This window comes from Seriola dumerili, unplaced genomic scaffold (assembly GCF_002260705.1).
Source record: "Seriola dumerili isolate Sdu_G_001 unplaced genomic scaffold, Sdu_1.0 BDQW01000291.1, whole genome shotgun sequence".
Taxonomy (NCBI): Eukaryota; Metazoa; Chordata; class Actinopteri; order Carangiformes; family Carangidae; genus Seriola; species Seriola dumerili.
The window spans coordinates 4,424,031-4,439,135 of NW_019174546.1; the positions used below are offsets into that span (position 1 = coordinate 4,424,031).

The 15,105-nt window shown below is 37.8% G+C and overlaps 3 protein-coding genes across 3 annotated transcripts; all 3 read right to left on the bottom strand.

Annotated features, from left to right (window-relative positions):
• Positions 1-302: 302 nt before the first annotated feature.
• Positions 303-5,717, bottom strand: LOC111230960 (tripartite motif-containing protein 29-like). Its single transcript, XM_022757864.1, has 7 exons — positions 5,052-5,717; positions 3,627-3,722; positions 3,182-3,415; positions 2,907-3,066; positions 2,716-2,817; positions 1,810-1,884; positions 303-826 (listed from the first exon to the last, which is right to left on the bottom strand). The coding sequence occupies exons 1-7, from the start codon at positions 5,646-5,648 to the stop codon at positions 759-761; spliced, it is 1,332 nt and encodes a 443-aa protein (XP_022613585.1). The 5' UTR covers positions 5,649-5,717; the 3' UTR covers positions 303-758.
• A 1,235-nt stretch (positions 5,718-6,952) lies between these two features.
• LOC111230966 (protein THEM6-like) lies at positions 6,953-11,908 on the bottom strand. The gene is made up of 3 exons (XM_022757873.1): positions 11,828-11,908; positions 9,346-9,850; positions 6,953-8,335 (listed from the first exon to the last, which is right to left on the bottom strand). The coding sequence occupies exons 2-3, from the start codon at positions 9,844-9,846 to the stop codon at positions 8,228-8,230; spliced, it is 609 nt and encodes a 202-aa protein (XP_022613594.1). The 5' UTR covers positions 9,847-9,850; positions 11,828-11,908; the 3' UTR covers positions 6,953-8,227.
• A 1,108-nt stretch (positions 11,909-13,016) lies between these two features.
• Positions 13,017-15,090, bottom strand: LOC111230965 (protein THEM6-like). The gene is made up of 3 exons (XM_022757872.1): positions 15,002-15,090; positions 13,721-14,228; positions 13,017-13,628 (listed from the first exon to the last, which is right to left on the bottom strand). Exons 2-3 carry the CDS (start codon positions 14,222-14,224, stop codon positions 13,521-13,523), a joined length of 612 nt encoding a protein of 203 aa, XP_022613593.1. The 5' UTR covers positions 14,225-14,228; positions 15,002-15,090; the 3' UTR covers positions 13,017-13,520.
• Between the last annotated feature and the right edge of the window lie 15 nt (positions 15,091-15,105).

A 15,105-nucleotide genomic window follows, 5' to 3' on the forward strand; every position in this document is an offset into this window, starting at 1 on the left:
AATAACAGCTACTCAGGTTTCACCTGCTGCACCCTGAAGCCTCCAATCACAGCCCGCAAAACAAGGAAATAGGCTGACCCAGATAAAGCAAACTGAGGAAAGAACAACCTTGTATTGAACCACCTCTCCTGAGTATGCATTCAGTAAATTCATATTAGATGCATTGACCTGTGAGTATTATTTGACATGTAACATTTTACACAAAAGAGCTGCAGTGTTGTTGTCAACCTGTTATCCCACTTCTACACCCCCCATGGAAATAAACACAACCTCTCAGAACATTTACTTTGTACAAGTGTGTTTGCTTTTTAATGTCAGAATGTCATAAATCACAATATATTATTACACACATGTCAAGCAAAATGATTGTTAACAGAGGTTAAAAAAATGAAAAATGTTTATAAAAGCATAGCTTAATCAAAACTAAAACTTTAATACATTTCAAAGCAATTTCCTTGCAAGTACTGAAGTAAGATATAGCGAGTTAAATCCGGATTTGTGCTGCTTAATACTTAAATTAAATGCATTGTCATTGATTGGTCTTCAGCTTACAAATGCTTTCTTCATCTCTTTTCCACCTGCACTATACTGCAAGATGCAAGTATAGCTTATTGGTGAAAACTTAACTTAAATGAATGTCAAAAGATGATAATAATTCATGCGTGTCAGTACATATTTGTGAGAGGAAAAGGAGGGGAGAGTAGTTAAGTAAAATGACATTCAGGCCGTGTAGGTGCATGTGAAATGCTGGTAGAAGTCTATTTCCTCCTGGGGTGAGCGCGTCGCTGAAGGTGCCTCGATCTGGATCCTGAGGAGAGTTTGGTGCCTGAGCAGACAGAGGAGGAATTATTAGTCTACGGCACTGTAAGAAACGTTGGGGACTATGATGACATGTTAGAGCAGACCTAACAAATACGTTTCTGTACGTAATCTGTGCTGGACAGTAAAGACAGGTGGTATAGCCAACCAGTTCTAGTAATATGCAATGTTATAAGGTTGTGAGGTCAGCACCTACAATATTATAAATAAAACCACATACACCACATGTCAGCTTAAGACTACATAAGAAAACAATAAATTACCTTTCAAAGAGATACCAGTTTTAAATATCTACCACTCATCCGACTGCAGTGTTTCCTAAGCTGTTAGCGTCATATAAAATAATGCAAGTTTTCTTAATGTTTACATGAACATGTGAAAATCCCAATGTTCAACATTTATAAACTCAACATGCACAGAAAAAAACAGAGGAGGCAACTGAGGTAGAGCTGTTTCGACAAGGTGAGACAGATGCAATCACTCAAAGTAACATATCCATGTCAAAAAATACACTGAACTTGAATTTAATGTAATCTCAAATCTTCTGATTTATTGCAAACACATGGCCATAAAAATCTGAAAATCTGAAGATCTTCAGGTAGTCTTTAAGAGTTCTTACAGCCAGACTAGAAGTCTAAAGGTAAATGTGATTTTAAAAGATGACATCTACATAAAATTAAAAAAATAAGTACATACTAATTTTGAGGTACTTGTACTTTATACCTTACCTCACTACATGTTTCATGCAAATCTTGTACTGTACTGACAGATACACTTACTAGTTACTTTGCAGATACAGATTTTCTAGATACAAAACATATAATATCTACATATTGTAGATACTGAATTTGTTGAATTCTTTCTGTCACCAAATGGTAACATTTGCAATATGCCTTGCATTGGGTTTGCTTGTGTAAAATTAACTCTATACAGTACTTTACCATGGAATACATTTTATTTTTGATAATGTCTGTCTGTTTGTCTATTTACCAAATGGTGAGAAGGCAAACGTGGGCAGAGCAGCTCCCTGAGTGAGGAAAGGGTTGAGGCAAAGTGGAGGGCCCACTGCAAGCAAAAAAAGAACAAACGCTGTTAGTGAAGAGTCTCAGTTGTCCAAAGTGTCATCTTTCCACTGGTGCAGATTCAGCAACCTCTAACTACAAACAACCAAGATGGGTAAGGTGTTTGTGCTGCAGGATAATGTGGTTAGAGTCCCACAGAGTTCACAAAATTATATTTAAGACTTAATACCACATAGAACGCAGGTTAATACCTGTTTCACAGTCACTTCGGTCTAAGTATGAAAGATATCAATAAAATCAGTATAGATGATAAAGTCTAGAATAATTTACCAAGTACATACATACATTTAATGATATTTATATCAATAATTGTCATATTATAATATTTGTCAGTTCCTCTCAGCTGTATATAACAGTGATTCCCAATAATATCAACAATTAATCATTAAATAGATGCTGGACCTGCATAAGCAGCAGAAAATGGATGGACGGATTAACCAATGAAAACATTATTATTTGAAGGTCTGCATATGAATTTTACTCTAGTAGTTTCTGCTGAAAATATTTTATAAGTAGTGTTACTACCTAAGACAGGCTTGAAAAAATATTATTATTATTAGACCTTTTGTAAATGAAATGTAAAACTATCTAATGCTCTTTAATGCCTTTTTTGAGAAAAGTGACACAAGTGTTTTTTTACTATTTTATAATATTTTATAGACTAAGTGATTTACAAAAAAACAATAGACAGATTAATCAATAATGAAAATAATTGTAAGATGCAGCTCTACTGCTCCACCTCCCACCACAAAACTCTTAGATGGCAAGAACAGAAAAACGGTGTATATGTATTAAGAGTTAGGGTTGGACTCACCTACTGTTGCATCCATTTGTACGGCTGATCCAGAATCACCAGACAGGGTTGTGTCTATCTGTGCAGCAGCATTTGAAGAACCTACAATCACTACGTCCCTCACTACAAATCAAAGACAGAAAAAAAAAATCACATAAACAGAGATGACAGAATCGTTCATACCGGATAAGAACGCCAACACTTGTGTCTACCTTTCTCGTAGATGTTGACAAATCCTCCCTGGCAGACCTCCTGCAACAGTACTTTAAAATCTGACACAGCTGTCATCACTGGGCCAAAGGTGAGGTTGGGGTCAACGGTGACTGAAGGCAAAGCTGACAGCACAGGTGGAGCACGGAGAGACTGACAACTCTGGATTCACAAACACAGAGACCAAGAGGGAATGAAGTCTGATGTGTGTATCTAAGTCGCTGAGTTTCTGTCCCGAAGATCTGAAAAAAAAACAAATAAATCTGAGTGATGTTACCTGAAGGAAATGGACGTGGTCCTCAGTGTGGGAAAGTTTTTCCAGTTCAGCCTCACTCTTCTTCAGCTCAGTGATCTCCTTCTGGATCTTGTCCAGCAGCTGCTCAGCCTGACTGATGGCTGTCTTTTCCTGCGCTTTGATCAGCTCTCTCACCTCAAAACGTTTCAGCTCGATCGACCGAATCAGTTCAGTGAAGACGGTGTCGCTTTCTTCAGATGCTGCCCGAGCAGAGCGCTAGAGGGAGACACAAAGCGAACACAGGTTCTCATATGTTTTACTGTCACAAGAAAATGTTTGCAGTTGACAGAGTAAGGCAGTTGTAATGTCAGCAAAAATGTCAAATTATGAACTGTTTAGAGCAGTATGAAGGAAGTGAGGCATTTTGTAATCTGTATAGTGATCTGTTGCATTTATATATCAGACCAAACTGGGTGTTAGCACTTACAGTGAGAGAGAAAATGGCTTGTCTCAGCTCCTGTGCCTCCTTTTCTCTGAGCTGAATTTTCAGCTGAGAGCTCTGCTTCATGTCACCGAGCTGCCGCTGAGGAAAAACGTAGTGAAAATAAGAAATTGGAGCATCTTAGTGATTATATCACAGGGTTAACACATACAAAGGCTACCTCTTGCATTGGATTGTGCACACGTTCATGCTATTGTGTCCATGTGTAGATCATTAAGTTCCTAATTCACAACATGTTCCTAAATGTGCTGAGGATGACGTTTTCTTTTGATAATATCAGCTGATTCCAAGTTGTTGCAGCACTTAAGACTAGGCTAAATCAAAAATCACTGTATGTCAAACCTGAACTAGATTATTATATTGAAAGCTATTTGTAAAAACAGAAAAAAAGGTGAATTCACTGCTTAAATTTTTTATGAAACTTTTAATCTACTTTAAAAACAAAAGAAACAGCAATTTCTCTATTTTCCTCCATCCAGACCACATCAGTTCAGATCTAGTTCAGTGACTACTGTACTTACCTTGTCTAACATGTACTAGATTAACAGGGAAACTCTAAAGACATGAAAAAAGAAAGGTGATTTCATTGTTTTTTCTCCAGCCAGACTACATTAGACCAGGTTAAGATTTAAATCTAATACACTCAGACATGTCAATCCTGGTCTCAATGAACACAGAGACTGTTCAACATCAGATTGAGTTTATTAAACCTTTAAATTGGGGGCCCTCTGGTGGCCTAGAGGTGAAAGCACCAATGATAAAACGAAAAGGTCTAGCTTTGTGCTTAGGGACCACTGTTACAGGTATTTCCCTACTCCCACATATTTTTATCCCATTCTTAAATTCAGAAGTTCCTGTATTGTTGTCTAAATAAAAACATAGTTGGATGAATGTGCCATGTTTAAATCAAATGTTTTGGTAAAAACATATCTGTGTGTTTCTATTCAGTAATAATGCAGATGTCAGTAAAACATGTTTTTTCAGTTATAAATGTTAATAAATCATTAATTAAAGGTTCTAAAGTCCATTCAATTTGCAGTTATAAATATTAAGAAGCAGTTTGTGAAATGAGGAGGCTCTTTAATAAATTGAAGAGCTAAAAAGACAAGAAAGGTGCTTTCATAATCTGAAAACCGGTTGTTCCAATAACTGATCTTTAACGCATTGGTAAATTATGTATTAACTATTAATAAAGCCATTGATTACAGATTATAAACCCCTTAGAAATGGTGCTTTATCTGAATGTGGTACCAGCAGTTTTTCTCCTTAAGTTTGAGAATAGGAGTGAAATTGAAGGATTTTGAATATTTAACTTAGCAGTTTGATAAAAACGGGCCCAGGGCTGAATTAAACCAACATGTTACAGTGCTACAATCGCCTTGCATTGAATCAATCAGAGGATTTGATTACCTGCTTCTGCTGTATCTCCGCCTCAGCTAGGACCGTGTCGTGCCCTTTGTGTTCATCTGTCAGGCACAGGTAACAGATGCACTGTTTGTCGGTGCGGCAGTACACCTCCAGCAGCTTGTCATGTCGGGGACAAATCGTCTCCTGGAGCTTTTTGGAGGCCGACACCAGCTTGTGTTTCTTGAAAGCGGCAGACTCATAGTGAGGCTGGACGTGAACGTCGCAGTAGGAGGCCAAACACACCAGACAGGATTTGACAGCCTTGTTTTTCCTCCCGGTACAGACGTCGCACTCCACGTCGTCAGCCTCGGCAAAGCTTTGGTTCGCGGACATCGTGTCCTCTTGGAGTCCGGTCTTTTTGAATTTCTCTACCACATCAGCCAGCATGGTGTTTCTGGCAAGCGCCGGCCTCGGGCTGAAGTTCTGCCGGCACTGCGGACAGACGAAGATCCCCAGGTAGTCGTCCTGGTCCCAGTAGTCCTGGATACATTCACAGCAGTAACTGTGTCCACAGGGGATGGTCACAGGGTCCTTCATTACATCCAGACATATCGGGCAGTTAAACTGGTCCTTGTCCAGGACCACTCCGGCCTGAGCCATCGTCGATAACGCAGAAGTAGAGGCAGAAAATCAGCGAAAATACAGGAATGTGACAACAGCTGCTGCTTTGTTTACAGGAAGTGAAAAGCAGGGGGCGTCACCGGAACCGGTAGCAGGGGACTTTAATTATTAAAAAACCCCAACTTTCAAAATAATGTAACTTAATTGTCATTTGATATTTAATTGTAATAACTAATTTTTACACATATATTTATTTTTTGTGTTTTGAGTATCTGTGTAGGCTATATGTTATGTATACGCAATAGAGGGGGGAGTACTTTTACTTAATTAAAAGTGATAATACTACAATGTAAGACATTTTCCAATGAAAATATAGTTTAAATTATTAAAGTATAAGTTTTGTTTCTTAGAACAACGGCCCTTTTTTTTTTTTTTTTTTTTTTTACATTATTCTGATGTATCAATGTGTAAGCAGGATTTTACAGTTGTAGCAGCTGGAGGTGGAACTCGTTTAAACTACTGTACTTCAGAGCTGCAATGATTATTTGATTAATCAATCAACAAAAAATGAATCGGCAACTATTTTGATAATTGATCAAATGTTTAATCCATCTTCAAGCAAAAAAGTCAAACATTTGCATGTTCTAGTTTCTCAAATGTCAGGATTTGGCACTTCAGCAGTCAGCACCTTAACTGATGATGAAAATAAGAGGTAGTTGTAGTTCTTGGCTACTGCACTGAGGTTACCAATCTTGGGGTTGGACCCCTCCAAGGGTGTCATCAGATAAATCTGAGGGGTTGTGAGACAATTGAGAGAGGAAAGAAGAAAAACCTAAGTTCTGCAACACAAATCTGTTTTTTTCCTGAATTTTCTCTGATCTAAAAAAAAAATAGTGCAAGTAAAATAATCTAAAATTTCATCAAGGAAAAAATATAGAGGTATCAACAGCAAAAGTAATATACTGAAACCAATAAGAATACAAGTATCCAGAATGGGCTATTCCAAAGAAATATTATTATACTGATGTCTTAATTTGTAAAAGCATTTTAATCTTGTAGCTTGTTTAGGTAGAGCCAATTTAACTACTATATATACAGTTGACCTGGTCTATATTCAATTAGGGGTGAAATTATTGTCTCAAATTTATCCATTCAAGTTCCTCAGAATCCAAGGTGACTTCTTGTTTTATCTGACCAACAGTCAAAACCCCCAAAATATTAAATTTATAACAATATTAAATAGGGCAGAGTAGGATATCTTCATCAAAATGACTTAATCAATTATCAAAATAGTTATTTTGTTGCAGATTTATATTCAACATAGGACCACCAACCACAGTTCATCAGAAATTCAGGTTTTTACTGAACAACAAGCACTTATAATGACAGGCTGAACATAGTTTCCAATGCATTTTTAATTTAAAATGCCATTAAATAATTAACAAACACAATAAATGAAGTCTGGTACAATAATCCAAGTGGAAAATAAAAAGGACAACACATATCTTCAAACTTAAAGGAATTAAATAGGATTCTGTGCATTGACAACATAAATAACAGGTTAGACACACAGTACATCTTTAAAAATTTGTTTCCTCTTCTTACAGAACAATACATTACTTTGGTCACAAACTAAAGCTTTTATGCATTAAAAGGAAGGTCCCACATTTTAAAAGGCCGTCTAAATAAAAACCAAGTATCATCCAAACATTCAGTGTTTATAGTGCGCTGCAAGTTTTTGAAAAGTTGCCAGCAACCTCATACAGAATTAACCTTTTCTTATCATGCCTGTCAAGTTGGATTTGAGCAATTTCTCCTAAAATCAAATGCAACTCCAATCAAGAAGCCCACCCTTTAAATGCATGTATTATAAATTTGGTAAAAGAACAATACTGTACTGAAAAGGGTCCCTCTAAAACAAATATTCCCTCTCAAATTTTCAACAAGAGTTCAGGTTGTTTACTCACTTGGGTTACTTTGTGCAAAACGCTGATGGGGAGATTAAAACTAATTGTCATTATATGTTCATGATGTCCATTCAAGCATTTCATCAAACCTACTGTATGTTTTTTTTTTTCAAAAAAAGTTATAATTCCCTGAAATTATAACTGTAAACTACGACTAATCAAGAGAAACAGGCACAAAAATTATTCTGGTTGTTTCAAAACATGCATTGATGTCAGTGGAAGAGTAACTTTTGCTCTACATGCTTATCTGAAGTTAGACGATTTTGCTAAATGAGAATGAAGATGTCTAAAGCCAGTCTATTCACAGTCAACTACTGAATAAGCCGTAAGGATAAAGCTACGTTTTTGTTTCACTTTCGTCGGAGAGAACAACTTTCATTATGATCTCAGTGCATAAGTGCATTTAAAACAAGGAATACCTTATAGTTCAAGTTTTCAGCTGTTCTTAGTCCAGTACTTGAGTTCACATCATACAAAAATACACAGCAGGTAGGATTGACCCATAACAGAAAGTGGAATCGTGTCTGTCAACTAAAACTCTACAATGTTTAACTGTTTGTATGCATGTATGTATGGATGTATATTGTATATGTGCGTGCAATACAAATGATATGTGTCTACACTCATGATACATGGGTTCATGGTGTGGCTTCACTTGTTCTTCTCTTCCAGTCCGCTCTCCGCTCTCAGTGCCTGACTGCTGGCTGAAATGAAGCTGATCCAGTGTTTGAGGTCCTCAGGAAACTCTGGGCACTCGATCTGCACACACAACCACAAAAGTTAGCAGAATGCTGCAGTAGAAAAAAGCTACAGTCTAGATCACAAACTAATAGCTGACAATTACATGGCAATAATTTTGATAAATTAATCGTTTTTTTCTTGTTGTTTTTTTTTTTTAAAAGCAAAAATGCATTACATTCCCAGGTTTAGGCTTCTCAAATGTGATGATTTGATGCTTTTCTTTATCTTGGATGATCAGAAATCAAATATTTTGGGGTTTTGAACAGTTGTCAGACACAGCACATTTAAAGACGCCACATTCGGCCTTATAGACTTAGAGCTGCAATGATTTTTCAAGCAAAAATGACAAGGATTTTATAGTTCCAGGTTCCCAATATGTTGCAATTCTTTCTCTTACATTATAGAAATTTTAATATTTTGGGGTTTTGAAATATCAGACAGACTTTTAATATCACCACTTTGTACTCTAGGGAAGTGTGATGGGCATTTTTCACTGTTCTGATGTTTGATAAATCAAACAATCACAATCATCAGATTAATCAGTAAGGAAAATAATTGTTAATTGCAGCCCTAGACCTAGCGATTACCTGAATTATCAAGAAAAGAATATCATTAGTCAGTAATGAAAATAAATGCAGGGAGACCTGAAATGAAATTAGTTGATAAATCCATCAATGGAAAAATAATCAGCAAATATTTTGATAATCAATTAATCCTTCAAGTAATTTTTCGAACGAAAATATTTTCTTAGTTCAGCTTCTCAACTATGCGGATTGTTGTATTTGTTTGTTCCATTCAATAGCAAAAAGAATATTTTTAAGTTTTTGAGTATTGTTCGGGGAAAACCAACATTTAGATATCATCACATTGGAATTCAAGACATTACAATGGGCATTTTTTTGTGTTATTGACCACACAAAACGATTGAATAAAAAAATAATCAGTAGATTCATCGCTAATGAAAATAATTGTTAGTTGCAGGCCTCCCACAGTCATACCGATACTTTACGTCTTCTGCTATCACTCACCTTCCTTTTGCAGACAAACTCGATAATCCTCTCTGGGCTGCAGTGCACCACATTCTGCCTGCAGAGCATGACCGCAGATACGAATCCATCTTTCTTAGACACAAAGCGCTGCTCCAAGTAAAAGGCCTTCTCATCCCATCCCACTACTTTGGTCCGAATCTCAAAAGCCTCACGGAAGGCCAAGGAGCGCCGGTACCGGATGGTGGAAGCCCCTACCACCATTTTGGCCCCCAGTTTGCGTGAGGCCATGAACAGCCCGTTTCGCATGTAATGGTGGAAGCGAGCAAAGTCACACTCTCTCAGGTAACGAGAGTTGTTCATGTGGCCCATGTAGTCCAAATCATGGGGAAGGACCATGCCATCAATGCTTTGCTCGGCTAGAATGTCCCATATTCTGGGTTGGAACCATGCCTGGATGAACACCTGGGCCCCCCGTAGGAAGTACCATACATCCAGACTGCAGAAGAGCAGGAGGAGGGCTCCCAACACCAGCAGCAACATCTCTCTGGAACAACAGCATATAAATTACGGTTAAATCAGCACTTCAGTCTAATTATACACTCATTTAAAACAACATCTCATGTGACTTAAATGGCTGAGTTTTCCTTTAACATCTACCTGCTCCCACTAACGCAGGTTATGGAAAACAATAAAATCCATAACTATACAGATGACACAAATATTTAATATCACAACATCACAAGACTAAGGTGCCATACAACCACTGACTACGTGCACTGAACAAATCGATAACTGGATGTTTTAAAACTTCCTTCACAGAAAATTTCCAAAAGGTCAGTGTTCATCTTCAGTTGCTACCAGTGGACCTAAATGTTAACATCCACATTAAGACAATTACACAATCAGCATTGAGAATATATCAAGAATGAAAGGACTTATGTCTCAGCAGGATTTAGAAAAATGCACATTTTTAGAAAAATGTGCTGTTTTTAAAATGCTTTTATCTTAAGTAGGCTTGATTTCTCTAATGCTGACCTTACAGGTTTCTCTACAGAGTCGATCAGGAAACTGCTGCTGTTGCAAAATATGGCTGCTAGAGTCCTCACAAAGACAAAGAAGGTGGAACAGATCAGTCCAGTTCTCTGATCTTTGCACTGGCTCCTTGCACTGAATGGTCTAGGGCCAAAATATAATTCTGATCTGCTGCTCCGTTATGAACTGTCCAGACCACTCAGATAATTTAGGACAGATCTGATTACTGTCACCATAGTCAAAACTAAACATGGAAAAGCAGTGTTCAGTTTTTATGCATCACATATCTGGAGCACAGAAGGGAGCACGAAACTTCTACAACTCTTAGTTCTTTTCAATCAGGGCTTAAAACTTTCCTGTTTTAAATTTGAGACTGTATTTTTAATTCTACAGTTTATTCTGTGTTATTCTATTTTTATCTTATTTCATTATCTATTCAATTGTTCTCTTTAAATTATGTGTCTGTTTTTTATTTGTCTTTTTATATTGCTATGTGTTTCTTTTACATGTTGTCTTAATCATGAACAGATTATGAAACAATGGGCCCTTTGACATATACATGTAAAAGCACTCCCAGCCCTCCTACACTGGAGAAAGACACCCAGACTGAGAGAGACACAAAAACAACAAATGTTGCAGCCATGTCGTTTGTAGTTGTAGTCGATTTGTAGGGTTATATTTTTTTCCATTTCTTTGTGGTTTGGTAGCAGTTCTGCATGTCTTAATGGACATATTGTGCCCCCCTATATTCATTTTGCATTTCTTTTAGATCATTTTGTGTGTCTTTGTAGTTCATACTCTTTGGGATGTTTTGTAGTCTGTAGTCAATTTGCATCTTTGTATAGTTGTTTTGCATTTCTCTGTAGTCCTTTTGCAGCTCTCTGTGGCTGTACTGTGTCACTAAAAACAGAGGCTCTAGCTGTGGGCCCCTCTAACCCCTCTGGTCCCTGGGTCTGTGCCCAGTAGGCCTGTTTAATAATCTGTCCATAGTCTTAATACCGTTTATGGCTTATGAAAAGCACGTTGTATTGCCTTGTTGATGTCTAAATCAACTTTGCCTTCACTTGTCTAAAAAACTGCTTACTTAGGGCAGTTAGTGTTTTCTAAATTCATGACCAAATTCAGTATTAAATATTTAACTAAATGCACATTTTACCTCATCGATGACAATGCAAATGTGTAGAAAAACAATCGGTCAGTGTCTTTTCACTCTTTGGCATAATATTATGGCTCAAAATACGAAAGCAGCATACTCCTCCAATCATCCACTTCAACCTTGAGAGGACTATGAAGCTAACGCTGCTCCATTCAACCTGCTGACAGCCAAATCTGTTAGCTTAGCTGCTAGCTGCCAGTAGCTGGTGGCCTAGTCAGAGAAGAGACCGTAGTCGTTCGAGTAAAGTCGCTATTCGAGGAAGTTGTCAATGTCGGACTTCAAGCATTAATCATAAAGACAGCAGAAGTGTCTTTTTATGACAGTAAAACTTACCGTGCCTCCTGAACACAGTGCTACCATGAGATGCGATGCAACTTGAAGAAACCGGTAGAATGAATGAACAGGACTTCCGGGTGGTCTGTGACGACAAGTAATGTCAGTGGTTGCATTGTCGGCATGGTTACACGGTTATGTTTTCATATTGAATAACTGACGTCATCACACAAGGAAATGTGTATGGTTGGTGTCGATTAACACAAGTCTCATTATGGCAAAAAAGCATATACACAAAGCCAGTCATGAAACCCTAAATCCAACTTAAAAGGGGATTTCAATGATCCTCATAAAGAATTTAAAATGTTAATGTAAATACGTGACAGTAATATCATTTAAAACGTTTTTTTATTCATGTTATTATTGAAATCATCATTGTTACGTTTGTGTATATTTGTAGAAGATATTTATTACCTCTTTGGTATAACTGTCTTTTTTTAAGACTATATTTATTTAGTATTTGTCTTTTTTACTTATTTCTTCAGTTTGCTTTGCAACTGGGCAGCACTTTAGGCAACTTACTTATAGGTAAGCAGGTATAGGGGCAGCATGCACCTGGGAGGAGCAATAGAAGCAGTAGTGTGTAGGTAGATTTGTGTCAAAATTCTTTGTGTGAACAGATTGACAATCAGTGAGTAAGTGTGTAATCTGCAAATATAAAACACTTTCCACAAATACAAAAGATACATTTGTAAACTTACAAAAATATCTTGCAAATACAAAAAGAATCTGCAAATACACAAACAAATTCCTTTCAATCAATTTATATTTGTGAGGTGAAAAAACGTTTTTTGAATCTCAATTCTACATGTGTGGATATGCATTTTACACACAGAGAGTTTAAAGAACTCTGTGTATAAAATGATCCATCAGAGGAAATTTGATTTGAAGTTTTGTCAAAGTTTAACTTTGGACAGATAGCCAAAACAGTATTTTGATAAAGAAAATCAAAGATCTGTCAGGGAAAATAGTACTGTAAAAGTTAAGTTTTATATGTGTATTTTAACATGAGCTCAGCTAACAGTATGTACATCCTGCTAGAAGCTGATGGTGTCAGCTGGACATCCTCTTTCTGTAGCAACAACTGCTTTTTACCAAATAAATCACTGGGAGTTAATTTTCTTCTGTTACACTGTGACACTTTTTTTTTTATTGTTTTATTATTTTTTTTACAATAATTTTTCTCATTTGTTGTATTGCATCTTTTTCTGATTTGTAACCACTTTCATTGATTTTTCTGCTGTATACCATAGTGTTTTTACAGTTTCACATTTGATTACAGTAACAACTTGTACCTAACTTGACTCTTATTGAATGTTATGTGAGGCACACGTGTGCACATAAATACAAATTGTGGGCATAAAAGTGCATCAACAGGAGTTCAAATTTTATTTGTTTTAGTGCTTCTGTAGTACATGAACACATACTTTTTACAATCATATTACTTTCTTATTAGTGTATAAGTAAAGATTATTCATGGCTTTTAGCAGCCTCTCAGAACCATGAAGTATGTTGTTTTTTTCTTCTGTTTGGCATGAGTATTGTGGTCTAAGCAAAGTTCACGAGTAAAGTAGGCACAAGTGTGTTCAGGTCAAGTGGATTGACAAATGTCTCTCTCAGAAGACTTTGGATCCCGGGCTGGTGTATTAGATGTCTCACGAAAGCCAGTCTTAATAGCTGTCCATGCAATGCCTCATTTGTTCTTTTCCTCTAGTCCACTCTCTGCTCTGAGGGTCTGGCTGCTGGCAGAGATGAAGTTGACCCAGTGCTGAAGGTCCTCTGGAAACTCAGGGCACTCCACCTGTAAGGAGCAAACCTTCAGTGTCAATGTTCTTCAATAATTAGACCTTACCAATATGCAATTTGCATTTGTTCTGAAACTTTTTTTCCCACCTTCCTTTTACACAGGTGCTGCATGATCTTGTCTGGGCTGCTGCGGATGACACTCTGCTTGCAGTACATGATGGCACACACCAACCCGTCTCTTGTTGACACAAATCTCTGCTCCAGGAAAAAGGCTTTGTCATCCCAAGTGACGATCCGACTCCGCAGCTCGTACCCCTCACCTATACACAGAGCTCTTCGGTAACGAATGGTGGTGGCCCCCACAACCATTGAAGCGCCGAGGGCTCGAACTGCTTTGAAGACCCCGTTACGTGTGTAGAGAGAGAACCGGGCGAAGTCACACTCCCTGAGGTAACGGGCATTGTTCATGTGGCACATGTCGATGTCATGGGGAGTGACCCGGCCTGTTAGGACCTGCTCTGCTGTGATGTCAAAGACCGGAGGTTGGAACCAGGCCCGGAGGATCACCACTGCTGCCCGTAGGAAGTACCACACATCCAGACTGCAGAAGAGAGCCAGCAGGGCAGCGAGCACCCACAGCACCCACCACATCTCTCTAGGAAAAGGACACATACAAGCAGAGGAAGCAGTGGGGTTACTATGATGTATAAATTCAACATTATTACACATCCTATAGAAAGACACACAATTAACTGATCCCATTAAAGACTGTTGCTGGTGTAGCCTCTGTGCCATAGAGCTGCATTGTTGTCCAAAACTATTTAAACCACAGTGATTTATATTTCTGGTCAAGTTTGGCTCGTATTGTTTCACTAAGGCCAACAATTCTCATCATTTTTATCAAGGCATGTTAGTTTGGTGTGTATCTGTTTTTATGTTTAATGTCAACAGTAAAAAGTTGAAGTGTTGAACCTCCTAAAGCTGCAGTATGAAACATGCCATTTTCTGGGGGTACTTTCCCCTTATATTACCGTCCTAACAGGGAGTTCAACTATAGACCCATTGTGACTCAGTGTCTCCACTTTTAAGGGGAACTGTGAAGTGATTTAACCAAACGTGAATGTGTAAACAGGTTTTGCAGGAAAGACAGGTCCTGGCTTAACCCCTCAGCCAAAACTGCCTTACTTCAGCGCACATGGTTATTTTAGAGTGAATCAACGCTGTGCCAGAAACGCCACACACAAAAGTTGAAAGTAATGCCACAGCCTTTAGTGATTTCAAATTTAAGTTAGCCATAACGCTGGCACGTTTGAAGTAAAACAACCTGTTGAAGTAATACCGCGTAGTTTTCAGTCAAGCTTTTAGGCGGACGTAAACAAATCGAAACAAAGAAAAAAATAACTTTTTGGGAAATCCAGTAACACTCACCTGCTGGCTGAGTCCCCGTTTCTCCTCAAATCTGCAGAGTCAACAGCGTTCACTTCGTGCAGTCAATTCAGCGTCAGTAAAGCACAAAGTTTAACTGTGTACAT